Source organism: Cotesia typhae, unplaced genomic scaffold (genome assembly GCF_013202065.1).
Source record: "Cotesia typhae breed Kobodo isofemale line unplaced genomic scaffold, CoteBio_Ctyphae contig_20, whole genome shotgun sequence".
Taxonomy (NCBI): domain Eukaryota; kingdom Metazoa; phylum Arthropoda; class Insecta; order Hymenoptera; family Braconidae; genus Cotesia; species Cotesia typhae.
The window spans coordinates 2,339,369-2,354,747 of NW_027423725.1; the positions used below are offsets into that span (position 1 = coordinate 2,339,369).

Here is a 15,379-nt window from a genome sequence, read left to right on the forward strand (position 1 = left end):
TGCTCAATTATAACATCCAACGATCAAGCTAATAAATTTACGATAACCCAAATAGCGACAGTATCAACACATACGTCGCATAATTTATTTCAAACAAGATTTGCTAACTATTAACAAATCTTATTAGAATGAAATTTAAATGAAACAAATGTGTCAATATTAAATACGTATTTTTAATTTATTTTAAATAAATCTACGAATTTAAATCATACAAACTGATTTTTCAATGTATGATTAGGTCGGGCCATATCAAAAAATTTTTTTGTTATACTCGCTTCAAAAGTTCAACTTTTGAGCGCTGGGTGGCGTCCGTAAAGGGACTTTTTTGTAGAAACTCTACCATACCGTCTTTTTTTCACGGCATTGTGAGTAAATTTTAAACAGTTACTATTGAGTAGTGCTAAGTATTTCTCTATTGGCAGTTTAATATGAAGCGGACCTAATGTTAATAAAATAACAACCACGCCATAAATAAATATTAATAAAAAGATAATTAATATAAAATTAAGTTTTTTTGCCCTTGTGAAACTTGATAAAATTTAAATATGTCATTGTTTGCCTCCTATCGCTCAAAAGTTAAACTTATGGAGCGATAATAACAAAAAATATTGTATGTCATTCGGCCGTTAAGTGGCGATTTTGACAACGACTTTTTTTCGATATTCGCTTTAATGATTGTGACTTGAATGTTCGAAAACGAGCGTAAATTTCCGTCCTCGGCTACGTCTCGGACGTTAAAATTACGCCCGTTTCGAATCTTCCCGCCACAAACCTTAAGCTTATATCGAAATATCATCGCTGTTAAAAAACCGCCACTTCACGGCCTTATGACATAATATCTATTAAGTGCATCTGAGTAAATAAGTTAAAGTCATAAGACTTATTAGCATTCTACACTTTAAATTCTCAATATTGTTTTCATTTACCATCAAAAAAGTTGTAGGTCTCAAGAGCTACAACAAAATGAATCTTACTTCGGATTTTGAGAATCAGAAGTTATCCAATGTGTTTTGTTAAGGTCAGTAAGCTTTCCCTGATTAAAATCAAACGGAGTGACGCGAACTTGCAGTCGTATTGAACCATTCTGTGAATTCTCAGCGAATCCCCATTTCACACCCGTGACCACGTAGCCTGATGGAGCAATCACATCATCTAGCTCCATCATTTCTGGGTGGCCATAGTCAACTCCCGGTGTCAAAGTAACTACGGATTCATCATGGACAAGATAGTACATCTCAGTTTTCTCGTTGTGGATAAAATTTTCGAGCGGTTTCCAAGGGGCTAGATCAGTTTCTCCCCAATGCATCAGCTCGCTTTCCATTACTTGAATATGTGGATCATGTTGTTTTTCTCAAGAAATTGAACAGCAGTGATCACTCTGAAACAATTCATTAGAGTCAATATTTTTTTTATTTACCCCAGTAAGAATATTTTTCAAGTCTCGAACAAATCTGACTTAAGATTTTGTATTGAGTAGCTGCATCCAGATCTTGACAATTCTAGTGCAAGATACTGTCGACAAATTATTGCTCAAAAATAGTTCAATAATTGCTACAAGTAGTTCGTAAAGATTCTTAGACAAATTTTAAACAAAAAAATAGTAAAAAATCTGACAACCTACTACTACAATGTAAAAAGAACCAGGGTAAATCCAAGCGGTGTAGGTGTTAAAATAACACCGCTGCTGGTGTAAATATTTTTTTCCCGTGTTAAAGCGGTGTTAAAAATTTTCCGGTGTTAAAATATTTTTCCATGTTGAAGATATTTTACTTTGTAAATATTTTTATTCACTAAATTACTACTATTGGACAGTATATTCATTAATTCATAAAACTATTAATTATTGAAATGATAAGTGTAAAATTGTATAATTTTTAAATAAAGTTCGTATTACATAGGTAACAATTTAAATAACTACAAACTAAAATTAAAATTTGTTCTGGATGATATTCATAGATTTTTTATATTTTTTTCTTAACTTTTATGGGCCTAATTTTGTTTATTTCACTAAAAATCATAAAAATTACACCGGCCCACAAAAAAAAAAGTGGTCTGTACTTTTGACCGGACCTACCTATCTTTGTGTATTTTAACGCGCTGAATTCGAATCTGAAATCAATTTTGTTCGTACACTCTCAAAATTTTGAGTAAAATGCAAAAAACCCCAAAAAGAGGCAAAAAATTGCGCGATAAACTAGTCACAGCGATGAACAAATTTTGTGGGCCTGGATTAGATATGATTTTTATGTTTGTCAATTCATTGAATCTGAATCTAAACGTTCAGTAGCCCTTTGAGCCGTTAAAATTTGAAAAAATTGCAAAAAATAAAAAAGAATTGCAAGAAATCATGAAAAATCGAAATTATTAAAATAAAAAAAACTTTTTGGATTCAGATTTTTATGTACTTTGTTCCACTGAATTTGAATCTGAAGTTCTTTGTGGGCCAGTCTAATGATTACTACTTTAATATATTTTCTATTTATTTTCTTGATTTAAAAACTAAGTTTTATGCTAAATGCTTTGCTTCCAATGTTTTGTTTAAGTCTTACGCTAGTTTAGATATAAAATCTTAATTAACCGCTTTGTTCACGAATTATCCAATTGGTTTTTTTTTTTTTTTTTTTAAATGAACTTTGTCAAGAAACTTGTCTAAAATCAATTTTTACTAGAGGGTAGTAACTATGATACTTGAATAAAAAAATTTTACTTGTTATTGGCGATGTCTAATACTTGCTCCCGAAAACTTAGAGCCGCAGTAACCGGCTGTGCCTTCGAAGGTTTTGACACGCATGTACAAAGGCAAAAGCCGCACCCAGAATTCATGATTTCATATTCAGCATGTAACAATTTGGCATCTCTTAACAATGAATCGTTGTTTGCATAGATTACTCTATTGATATCTTCGAATAGATACTTGTTCAGTTTTTCCTGCTCCTCCTGAAGGATGAAAAATTTAGAGTGATTGTTTCAATGCATAGTTGAGATTAGTAGTGGTTTTATCACTTACCACACTGCAAATGGTATGGTTCTCAGATATATATGTACAATCTCGATATTTTTTGCACTCGTTTTCGTAGATACGTGCTTTGTTAATCAAATCAACATCACAATGGTGGTTACACTTTCGCGTTAAACTTACATTTCTTTCGTCGATCATTACCGGTCTCATCATATTTTTTAATTCGATGTCTATGTTTTCATACTCTAAATAGAAATTGAATAAATTTGAGATGAGAAAAAAAAATTAAATCTCGCATTGCATATTAGTGATATAGAGAAAAATGATGATATCTGATTTGATGAAGAAATTGGAAGCAATCACTAATGATTAAATAGTAAAAGCAATGAAAAATATTAAGAACGCATTGAATAATTTAAATTTTAATCAAAAAAATTACCTCGTTCGTAGTCAAGAGGTTCGCATGTGTAGACATAATGATTGATGTCATTCATAATTCTCCTTGTGTACTCGATCATTTTTTTCGAATTTTCAATTTCTTTATTTACCCAACGCACTCCATTTTTAACAGAACTATCAAAAGCAATTATTACACCGAGTGAAAAAATTTCTTTTGAAAAATTTTAGTCCTTGCAACTTTCTTGTTGAAAAAAAGTTTTATGAATTTGGGGAAAAACAATTTTGGATAAAAATTCACAAATCTGTCTAAAATTGTTTTTATTCAATCAAAAAAATTTTTTTTCAGCAAGAAAGTCACTGTGAGAAAAATTTTTATTTCTTCAGTTAAGCAATAAAATTGTTGAGAATTCCCAACAAATTAATTTCCTATTAGCAACATTACTAATTTTTTTTTAAATAAATTTTTTCTCTCAGTGGAAGTTAAAATATTGATTAAAAGTTTGGAAAATCTAAATGAGCATGCCTTAAGCGCTCGTGTCATACACAAATTATTTAGATTGAATGTTTACATTACGATTTGTTGACTTTTTCATAAAGACTTCTATGAGTTTTTTTTGTCTGAATTTTCCCGCGAGTGGTGTTATCTCCTCTGTAGGCCGAGCTAAAAGAAATCTCAACAGATGATAAAACAGTTAGTAATTATACCATCATGTATGTATAGTTTCTGCTTGTTTATAGTTATTCTGTAGCTGTTATCATTTATCTCAATATGATTTTTATACATAACTTTTTATGTTTAAATTATGAAAATCACGTTTTAATCGATATGATGATTTTTAAGCGAGAGTAAAGCATACCTGCGCGCTTCGCGCTTAAGGCATGCAATATTAAAAGTATATAATCATATCTTTGATAGAAAACTCACTATTCGCGCAACGAGTGAAGGTCGCCCAATTAAAGAACTTCAACGTTACAAATTCAATATTTACTAGCATGAACAGTTGATAATAGTCATGCAGCGCGTTACGAAATGAAGTGCTCTGGCTGCAATGATCTCGATCTACTTCCTGTCAATTGCAACAATTCATCATATACACTTGATTTAAGTTGAAAATGAAAAACCAATAAAATACCTTAGTGTTCATAAGAGTCTCCATTTTATCTCTGACGATTCCGATGATGTTGAGATACGAAGTATGAACCGATTCGTGATGTAACTGTTCTAAAAACATGTTAGCGAGTGGATATCCTTTGTTGCAAAAATACTCAACATCATGTTCGTCATCTAGATGGCCCACGGATCTGAATGCTTCGATAGACAGTTCTATTCTCTCTCGCAAAAAATCTAGCTCATCTTCGGAAATGTGCAAATGGTAAGAATCGTACATCCCCCCGGGAATTTCGAATTTCGCTAGTGACCTCATCAGATTCACCCATTCTGATTTGTGAGAACTGTATTTCAGAGTTGTCGATATGTTTACTAATTCATCAAAAATTCGTTGCTTGTCTTCAAAAATCAGTTGCAGAACTTTTTTATTCTCTGAGTTGCGCACTAAATAATTCAGTTTATAATCACTGTTAGCTTTGAGTGCCAGAGTGTCAAAAAAGTTCTTCACTGATTTTACATCATCAAGGTTTAATTCAGCGGATATGACACTGTTTTGCGCTGTTACAAGTATCAATATTGCGACGCTTTTGAAAAACATTGTTGTTGAAGTTAAAATTTTACTTAGAAGCTCACTACGGCTTCTAACTAATTCATTATCTTATTATATACCTTACAATACCGGATTTTCTTTTTTTAAATTTTTTTATCGTTACCTTAACCTCAAGTTCTTATTTTTAGATTCCACGGGTTAAAAATTTTTAACGTGTACGCATTTAATGCTTCCAATAACTGTTATTGACCTGATAAACTTTCAATGTCAAATATATTTTATGTACTTTGTACTCTTAGATATTGAGGGTAGTTATAATCGTAATAAAATTCTGAAGTTATTCATAGTTGTCAAGTAAAGTTTTCCAGCACATCGGAAAAAATACTCTGTTACATTTATTTTTCTTTGTAGAATTATACTGAACTCTGTGAATCAATGAGTAAATGCTAGTTAATGACATGATATTAGCAGAGAACAAGATAAGAAACTATATACAGAGGAGGTGGAGCGATTAATTGACTGTAGACTAATTAGATCATTAGACCATAAGAAATGATGTGTGGAATGAAAAACAAATTTTTTTATGGTTTAAAATTTTAACTTTTGGAGCGAATATAACAAAAAATATTGTTTTATCAAACTTCTATCAGACTTTTGAGCTCTAAGAGCTCAAAAACGTAATAAGTGAAATTTTGAGCGCTTAAGTATGGAATTGGCGGGAAGTTGCAGGGATTCCAAATTTTTTTTTAATGTATTCTTTGAAGGAATTGTAGGTCTCCTATCACGAACGGTTATATAACTCAGTGTCGTTTATTTGCAATTAATGAAATTAAAAAGTCAAAAGACTGTAATCTTATTATATATTAATTTAAAATTAATATGTATGGCGATATATTTATACATATTATGTGCACTTATTCCACTAGGGGAACCTGCTTATTATCGTCTTAATACAACTATTTTGTAGGATAATTTTTCACATTTTCATTTTATTGTTATTTCATAACTAAATGAGTCATGCACTTTTGAATTTTCCAAACTTTTGTATAAATGTTTGTTTTCTCAAAATCTGTTTACTATAAACTTAGAAAGTTCAAAATCAAAAACTCGAAAAGCCAAGTAACCGCCACATCCTTTAAACCCACGGTGATAAAGTCCAACCCCTCCAAATGGCGACGTATCATAAAAACTCACAATCTGTCCATCAAAGAAGGGAACCGTTGATTGTCCAGCGTCTTTGCGTAAATCCGAAGCGTGAAATTCGATAAATTGGTTAGAAACTGAGTCCGGATTGTTCTTTCGACATCTCGTTGGCCTATTTGAATTCTCTAACCTCATTTTAGTTCTAAGAATGATACGTTTATAATTTTATAATTTTACCATCAATAAACATGAACAGAGTTGTATTGGGTAGAAAGCCAAGAAACTAACCTTTGAGTTGAAGATTGGGATCCAATCCAATGTGTTTTGTCGAGATCAATAAGCTTACCTCGGATAAAGTCAAAAGGCGTAACACGGATTTGCAACTGTATCGGTCCAGCTTTTAACTTTGGTTTCTCCAGTGAATCTCCTGCAAATCGGAACCTCACCCCGGTGACCACGTAACTGGATGGTGCCATCACGTCATCTAAGTTCATGATTTCTGGACGTGCATAGTCGACGCCCAATAAAAGAGGAGTATGCGTTCCATTTTTGTGAACTTTATAGTATTGTTCTGTTGCTTCATTGTAATCGAAATTTTCCAGGGGTATCCATCGATCATCCCCCATTTGACTGCTTTGAGACAATTGAGCTTCCATTGCTTGAATGTGGATCATGTAGTCTTGTTCTGTGAACTGGATGCTAGTTATGACCCTACAATAATTGAAATCTCTTAATTTATAATTAAAATCATATTATTCCGTCAAAAATTTTTTGATATGGCCTGGGATTTCAATATAGGGCTTCGTATGAGAATTACTCCCGTCGATCTACATACACGCAAAAAAAAATTTTGTTAGGGCTACATAAAATAGTTAAGGTACAAGATGAATGCGATAACATAGTGTTTTATAACATAAGTAATTTATGTTATAACAACAAAACAGTTTTGTTATTATAACAGAATCATTAAGTTACCCGTGTAAACAAAAAGTTTCCTGAAAAGTTCCAGAATAGTTCCTGCTCCGGAACGTTCCAATGATAAGACAATCCGGAACATCCCCGGAACACTTCTGGAACATGTCCGAAATATTTCTAGAAAATTTCTGGAATACTTCCGGAACAAATCGGGAATAGTTACACTGATAGAAGGATTTGTTTATAGTTAAAAATATTTGTTAATATTTAATAAATAATTTATTAGAGACCACTTTTTAGTATTAAATAAATATTTCTTAATATTTAAAATAATTTATTTGTATTTAATAAATCTGATATTCATTTATTAAATGTTAATAAATCTTTTTAAATACTAAGAAATATTTATTTAATACTAAAAAGTGGTCTCTAATAAATGATTTATTAAATATTAACAAATATTTTTAACTATAAACAAATCCTTCTATCAGTGTACAAAGAAAGATGTTCCTGAAATATTCTGAGCGTGTCACTGATGTATTCCTAGTATAGTTTGTAAGTATTCCGGATTTGTTCCGGAAGGATTCCAGAAATGTTCCATAAGTATGCCGGTGATGTTCCGGAACTATTCTCGATTTATTTTGAAAGAAATCCAGACAATCGAGACGTTTACCGAAAATGTTTCAGGAGTATTCGAGAGATGTTCCAGGAATATTTTAAGCGTTTCCCCGAAGTGTTTCCAATATAATTTGTAAATATTCCCGATTTGTTCTGGAAGTATTCCAGGGATGTGCCGGAAGTATTCTAGAAATTTTCCAGAAGTATTTCGGGAATGTTCCAAGAGTGTACCGGAGATGTTCCGGAAGTATTCCCAATTAACTTTAGAAGTATTCCAGCAATATTCTATGAATCTGCTGGAGATTTTCCTGAGATGTTCCTGAAGTGTTCCATAAATGTTCCAGAACTGTTTCGAGAACATTGCAAGAGTATTCCGAAGATGTTCCGGATTGTCTTATTATAGGAACGTTCCAGACCAGGAACTTTTTCCGAACTTTTCAGGAACCTTTTTTTTTACAACAATCTTTTTTTGGTTCAATATAAACAAATCAGTTGGTATTACAAATGTTGTTATTCAAATCGCTAAATTATTTTGTTCAAATAACTAACAATTTTGTTAGCTTAATATAAAAAAATCTGGAAAATGGTTAACCCTGCAGGCCATCTCTGGAACTTTCCGTTATGTACAAGTTCAAAACGTTCGAAATTATTTATTCCGAACTTTTGAATTCTATGAGCTCAAGAACCCAACCTCTACATTTTCAAGCTCTCCGAGCTTAAAAATCTAGTGGTTGATGGATTTACTTTTTTGAATATTTTTAATTACGATATCGTCCGATCAAATCAATCGTTTTTTATGAGATTTTCAACATTTTACGCAGTGTTTCGAGTGCAAAAAGATTATGTATTACATATTAAACGATTCGACGTTAAAATTTGAAGTTACTTAAAAAAATAACACTTTTTATGGAATTTCTGAAAATTAAATATATCTGGAACAAATCACCCGATTTTGATGAATCTTATGGCAATTGGCGCAATTTTTTAGATTATCTCAGTCTCTAAATAATCCGGAAAGAAACTTCGAAGATATGTAAAAAAAAAAAAAAAATTTTTTTTAATTTCTTGACAACGATTCCTTTTGAACGAATAAACCGATTTTGATGTGATTTTCGGCATTGAATGTTGTTTTTTTGAGTTTAAGAGCTGATGAGTTTTTGGAATTGATTGATATATTAGTTTGAAAATTATCTAAAAGAAAACGTGTATTTTTGAGATTTCTGAAAATATATTAAGCCAAATTGATTCAAATTCACGTAACGATCTGAAAACTCGATTTTTGAAAACCGTGGTAGAACCAGTAACTTCCCGATTTTTTGAAAATCATATATTTTCATGACAAGATGTAAAAAAAAAAAAAAATTTTTTTTTCAGAACAGTGACTAGATTTTTGAGCTCGAAGTTTCAGGGATAGCCTGCAGACTTAACTATATCCAGGATTTTTTAATTTTAACAATAATAAAAAAAATTGTAAGCAAAGCTTTTGAGAATCTTGCAATTATTTTTGGCGACAAAATCACTTTGTTACCGGTAGCAAATATTGTTGTTCTAACATAATGATTTTATTAAGACAACAGATTAATTTTGTTACGTATCAAACTGGTTTGTTTTGATAACTTGACTAATTTGGTTAAGTTAACTAATCGATTTGTGGCTTTGAGTTTACTTATTTGCTACTACAACATATTTTTCAGTTATTTCATCTTTTGACATTATAGCAAAATCGTACGGGGACGTATATGAACCTATCAGATCATATATGGCCCGATCAGAAAATTTTTTAGCGGACCAAAACATCAAAAGTAATTATGATGATGAAACTCAACATGTTTTCTTCGATGTTCGAGACTTGTTCTCTAAAGCTGATCGTCGTGGTAACATAATGCGATTTTGACGGTCTCGTCACACAAGTACACAGACAGTAACCACATAATTCCTGGTTTTTGCGTCTAGATTTACTAGTGAGCAGTGTCAGGTTTTCGCAGGTTTTGATGTGACCATAAACGTTTCCTGCGCTGTCCCAGAACCAACTGTAGCGTCGTGACTTTTTTTCCTAGAATGTAACATAAGTTACCAACTCATTTCCAATATGGACTTACCAACTTACCAACGGACAAATGTCAACATCGTGATCAATATACTGACAATCACGGAGTTCCTGACACCCTGTGTTATTAACCTTATTGCCGATCAATTTCAAATTGCAACGATGGCCGCAAGATTGTGTTGAACTGAGGTCGCTTTCATCCATCAGAACCGCTTGAATCATCCTCTTCAATTCAATTTCTGTGTCACCATATTCTTTATGCGTCAACACAAACATCTACTTAATTCATGATTAATAACAACTTTTTACAATAATTTATCAACTTACCTTGTTCGTCAGAAGTTGGATCACAATTATGGACATAGTAGTTGACGTTTCTTAAAGCTCTTCTTGTTTCATTCATCATTTTTTGCGCTTGTTCGGTTGCTAAGTTTAACCACATTATATCGTAGACAATAGGTTCTATAATGCGGAAATTCTATCAACATTAGTTTATTTTTTGACGAGGAGAAAAAATCTTGCACATTATTGAACAAGTTGAATACGTACTATTTGCACATCTTACATCCATTACCCACTTGTAGTACATCAAAATACAGTATTTTATGTGTCCCATTATCATTTTATGATAGTAATTCCAAAGTGCTCTGTTAAAGGACATCAACTTCCCACACAAATTCATTTGGTTATTAATCTGCAATTAGACAAATCAATAACAGTAGAGCTAGATTAGTACTTTACCCTTTTTACTCCTTTTACCGTTTACCCGAAAAAAAAAATTTTATCCCGTTATACATCATCAAATGTCAAAGCTTATGTTTTTAACTCCCCGCCAAGAAAATTAAAAGTTTTCAAAAATCGGGAAGTTATTGGTTTTACCCTCTTATAACTTTTGAACGGCTCGACTGATCGAAACGCGATTGGTGGCATTCGAATAGTTTCCACCAAACTTAGATTTCCTGAAAATTTGAACCGATTCGAACAGGTAGATTCCAAGAAATCTAAAAAAAACTGCAAAAAAAATTTTTTTCAAAAGTGGTTTTTTTTGTAATAACATTCAAACGGCTTTACCGATCGATTCCAAAAACTAATCAGCTCTCAACCTTCAAAAACGACGTCGATCATCGTCAACCACGTCAAAATCGGTTCATTCGTTTGGGAGATATCGTGAACGAAAGAAATCGAAAAGTTCGAAAAAATAAAGTTATTTAACAAAAAGCTCTAAAATTTTACATCTGATAAATTTATGTAAACATATTGTTTATAGTACGTAAAAAACTGCATCGATTGCTGCAAAACGCGTGAAAATCAGTTTACTAAATTAAAAATTATAGTAATTTGAAAATGAAAAAAATCGTTTTTCATCAAGCTTTTATTAGACTTTTGGGCTCGAAGAGCTCAAAAGTATCAAACAGCTTATTTTTGAGCTTGGAGAGCTCAAAATATGACAATAAATTTTTGAACTCGAAGAGCTCAAAAAAATCGCAAAAACGGCCAAATTGCAAGCGCGTAATAACTGAACTTAGCGGGAAGTTGCAGGGATGGCCTTTAGGGTCAACCGTTTTCTAAATTTTTTTTTTCGATTTATACTTTCCCTACTGGACAATTGTAGAAGAAAACCGAATTAAGTATCCTATAGTAATTTTTAGCATCTGTGCACGAATAGTGACAGATAGAGAGAGAAAATGTCTTTTAGGGGAAGGAGAACAGTAGACTCAACTATAACTAGCCAAATATCATTTATTTTACCCCTCCTAACTATAGCTCTAAAATCCAAGTTTTACGGTTGGTATTACAAAAAAATGGTATGCAACACATTCATCCAATAATAAAGACAAAATAAATACCTGCTCTGTAAAAATTGCAACCATTTCAGTCTTAACCATTCGTCCGATGAATTTTGCATACAATTTAGCCAAACTTTCGTGATGTAGCGTCCCAAAGAAAGTATCAAGTGTCGTTAACGTATATGTGCAAAAGTTGCTTGCGCTACCATTGTACAAACTCATCCGTCCAACTGGTTTGAAAAATACCATAGACGAATCAATCTTCTTCAATAAATTATCTATATCGTTTCCTACGGAAAAAAAGTAGGCAACCATGTAGTCCGGTTTTATTTTGAACCCGTTGATTCCTATCATTGCAATAATTTCATCCCATTCAGACTCATGATCGGTTCCGTCAAACTCTAACGACATTGACGTCAATTGGGTGAATTCTTTTTCCTTGTCGGTATTAATTCTATCCAACAGTTTTTCGTTCTCTTTATCGCTTAATGATGAATTGAATTTATAGTCATTCAATGCCGTAGATTCGATTCGTTTGAGATAATTGAATATCGAACTGATGTTCCTTACATTCAACTGTTTGTTAGCAGAAATCATGCTGAAGAATATAACAATTATCAGGTTTTTACTCAGCATTTTCTTTATTAAAAGCTTTTTTTCTAATTCTTCAACCTCTTGAAGTGTTACAAATACTACTGATGGATTTATACCTAATATAAAAATTCGAAAATAGTTAACGATGCCACTAAAAGTACAATCACTGGAAATTTTATTTGTTTCAGTCCTCGAAATAGTTTTTATGTAACAAAATTATTTTTCTATTAGAGCTTAATTAGCCAAAAGAAGTAATTTTGGTCGATTTAATTGTCGGATCATAAAATAAATAACTCATCATTAGCTCGGGTGTCCATCGACTATCTTTCTAACTCTTTAATTGTTCGACAGAGATATCATTTTCCAAAAAAAAAAAAAAAATGATTTATCATTAGTAGAAGCTTATTTTTACCGATTGCTGATATCCTTTTTAATAAAACTAACGTAACGTCATCAGAATAGCGAATATAATAATCACTCTAAAGATTTTTTACCGCGGTAGTATTGCAATTAATTAATCTAAGACTTAATTCAATAAGAGTTGATATAATTCTAATTTTAGTACAAAAATGGATGATGGTTATTAAAATCAAAATTTTTTAATGATCGGATTTTTTTTGTTATTTTAAAGATAATAAAATAATATTTCTGTCTATTGCATCATTAAATCAATTAATGCCTATTATTTCTAATATTTTTTAAGAATATTTCGAAATATCTCATCCTAAATATAGTTAGAAAGGTGTGATTAATGCGTTAATTATGAGTTTTTAACGTTTAAGATAAATTTATTAAAAAATAAAAACTAAAAAAATTTTTTTTTTAATTTTTTCATCTTGGACAAAGATGAATCTTTATAATTAGCAGGATCTGTGTAACAAATCTAATTAGTCTACATCAAAGTATATAGAAAGTGATTGTACAAGGGCATGTTTTGATAAAAAATCAAACATCAATCAGTAAAAAGTCTTTATTGACATTTACATGACTTACAGAAAAAATGTACCAACTTCAATCAGTTTTGTTGAATAGAAGTAAAGCCTCAATCTTGACAAAGTAACGAGTACTTTGGTTACTTACTCATCCGATGACCTCCGACTTTTTCTATTTCCAGCCACCAGAAGTCTCGATAAGTTAGCATTAAAAATTCTAAAAGCAAGAAACCCACCACACCCTTCGCAGCCTCGATGATAGACCCCAATTCCTCCTAGTGGAGGCGGCTCACTGCGACCGATCATCTGACCATCGAAGAAAGGGACTATTGACTGCCCGGCGTTTTTACGAAAATCAGTACGACGAAATCTGATGAATTGATTCGGACGTGAATCTGGCAGGTTTTTCAGCGACTTTGTAGGCTTGTTGGGTTCTTCTAGCAGCATTTCCTCCCTGAGAATATGCAGAGAGTTGGAATTTTAAAAATGATTGTAACGCAAACTTGAAAAAAACACCTTGGGTTCGCAGAGTTTGCAGCTATCCATCGTGTCTTACCAAGATTGACAAGCGTATTGTTCTTGAAGTCAAAAGGAGTGACCCGAATTTGCATCTGAATGGGGCCAGATCTCACCGGTGGTTCCTTAAGGTCTCCAGCTATCTTGAATCTTACACCAGTGACTACATGACCAACAGGAGCGATTACATCATCCAGAAGCATGGTTTCTGGGTGGCCGTAGTCAACTCCTGGGATAAGAGTAGTCACAGTTCCGTTTTCGTGGATGATGTGGTAGTTTTGTGCTTTTTCATTGTATTCTATGATCTCTGATGCTAATCTTACACCATGAAAGAGATTATTCATTCCGGGGTAAAGCTTACTTTCCAAGATATTGATATGTATCATGTGGTTTGACTCCGAAAACTTCACACCAACCACCACTCTAAAATAGATTAGCTTCATTAGCTACTTTTTTGACTTGACTGATTGTTATCAATTTTACGGGTAAAGAGATAGTAGAACTCACTTGTTATTGACGATATCTGACATTTGTTCCCTGAAGTCTATGGCAGTGGTAATATGTGTTGAGTTTTGAGAATTTATCATGCAAGTGCAAATACAGTAACCACATGGATGCTGGTTTTCATCGCAAGGATCACTGCTTCCAGACCCAGGCTAATGGTATAAAAATAAAACATTGGTTGCATTTTGATCAAAACTTTCTAGAGGTAGATAAGTGATAGATATATTTGAAGAAGATAAACTGCATAGTTAGCTGAATTATAACGTCATAAGACTGAAATGTAATTACGGACAATGTTTAGAATAGCTTAACTGGAAGAGCTCTTGGTGTTTAACCAAATGATCCGGGTTCGCTTCCTTATCAGGACTGTCCGAATTATTTTTGCGACTGCCAAAAAGTTCCCACTTTTTTAAAGTGGAAAGCTAGAAGTACTGAGTTCAAGTAAATCAAAATGACTATTAAACTCATATTTAATTAAAAATAGTTCCAGAAACTATGTTATTGAAACTGCAAAAAAAATAGATTGTTCTAGTTCAGAGGACCATATTTTTTTCGAAGAGGAGCACCTTTAACGAAAGATTGCTCCTTCACAGGGATTTGACTTTAAAAGAGCCTGAAAATTGTTTTCCTTGATAAAACCAAAAAGGCTTCATCTTTCAAAACAAGTATTACTTTATTTACTTACTTCACAAGAATTAGTGTGAGTAGAAATATGCCGACAGTCACGAAATTCTTCGCAGTGTGTCCGATTGATATCCTGGCCGATTACTTGCAGGTCGCAGTTGTGATCACATAATTGAGTTTTGCTCAAGTGTTCTTCGAGGATTATCTTCGTTTCCATGATCCTCTTCAGTTCAAGGTTCAATGTCTCGTTACCTAGCGAACAAATTAATCTCATGAAGATCTATTGAAGAGCTGCAAGTAAAAAGGAATTTGAAATTTACCTTGGGTATCAACCGGTGCATCGCAATTGTAAATGTAGTAATTGATGTTATTCATTATTTTTGATGTCTTTTGAATCATCTGTCGAATCGATTTTGGAACTTTTCTCCCGAAAAATGACAAATCTTCGACTCGAACTATGGAGAAATAATATTTTGTAATTACAGTGTTTATTTATGTACCATAGTTTTTTATGTTACTAGATGTTGCCCGCCCGACTCACTGGGCACTTTATAAAATTGTAGTTTTAGATCTAGACTTGAAATTTAATTGAAGTATTATTTTCACTTGCACAGATTCTACATTCTATCGAATCGGAAGTAGAATTTATTGAAATCCGTATTGAGATGATCTCTACATGATAA

The 15,379-nt window shown here is 32.4% G+C and overlaps 2 protein-coding genes across 3 annotated transcripts in view; one reads left to right on the plus strand and one right to left on the minus strand.

The window, feature by feature from the left end:
- The window catches only part of Mdy (diacylglycerol O-acyltransferase), a 155,194-nt gene that overhangs the window by 89,981 nt on the left and 49,834 nt on the right, over positions 1-15,379 (plus strand). The gene's annotated exons all lie outside the window — the stretch shown is intronic.
- LOC141538184 (uncharacterized) lies at positions 13,482-13,920 on the minus strand. Its single transcript, XM_074259543.1, has 2 exons — positions 13,609-13,920; positions 13,482-13,506 (listed from the first exon to the last, which is right to left on the minus strand). Exons 1-2 carry the CDS (start codon positions 13,910-13,912, stop codon positions 13,490-13,492), a joined length of 321 nt encoding a protein of 106 aa, XP_074115644.1. The 5' UTR covers positions 13,913-13,920; the 3' UTR covers positions 13,482-13,489.

Bases quoted from the DNA above. Each gene is read 5' to 3' on its own strand.
- LOC141538184 (XM_074259543.1), bottom strand. From the start codon at position 13,912: ATGAATAATCTCTTTCATGGTGTAAGATTAGCATCAGAGATCATAGAA.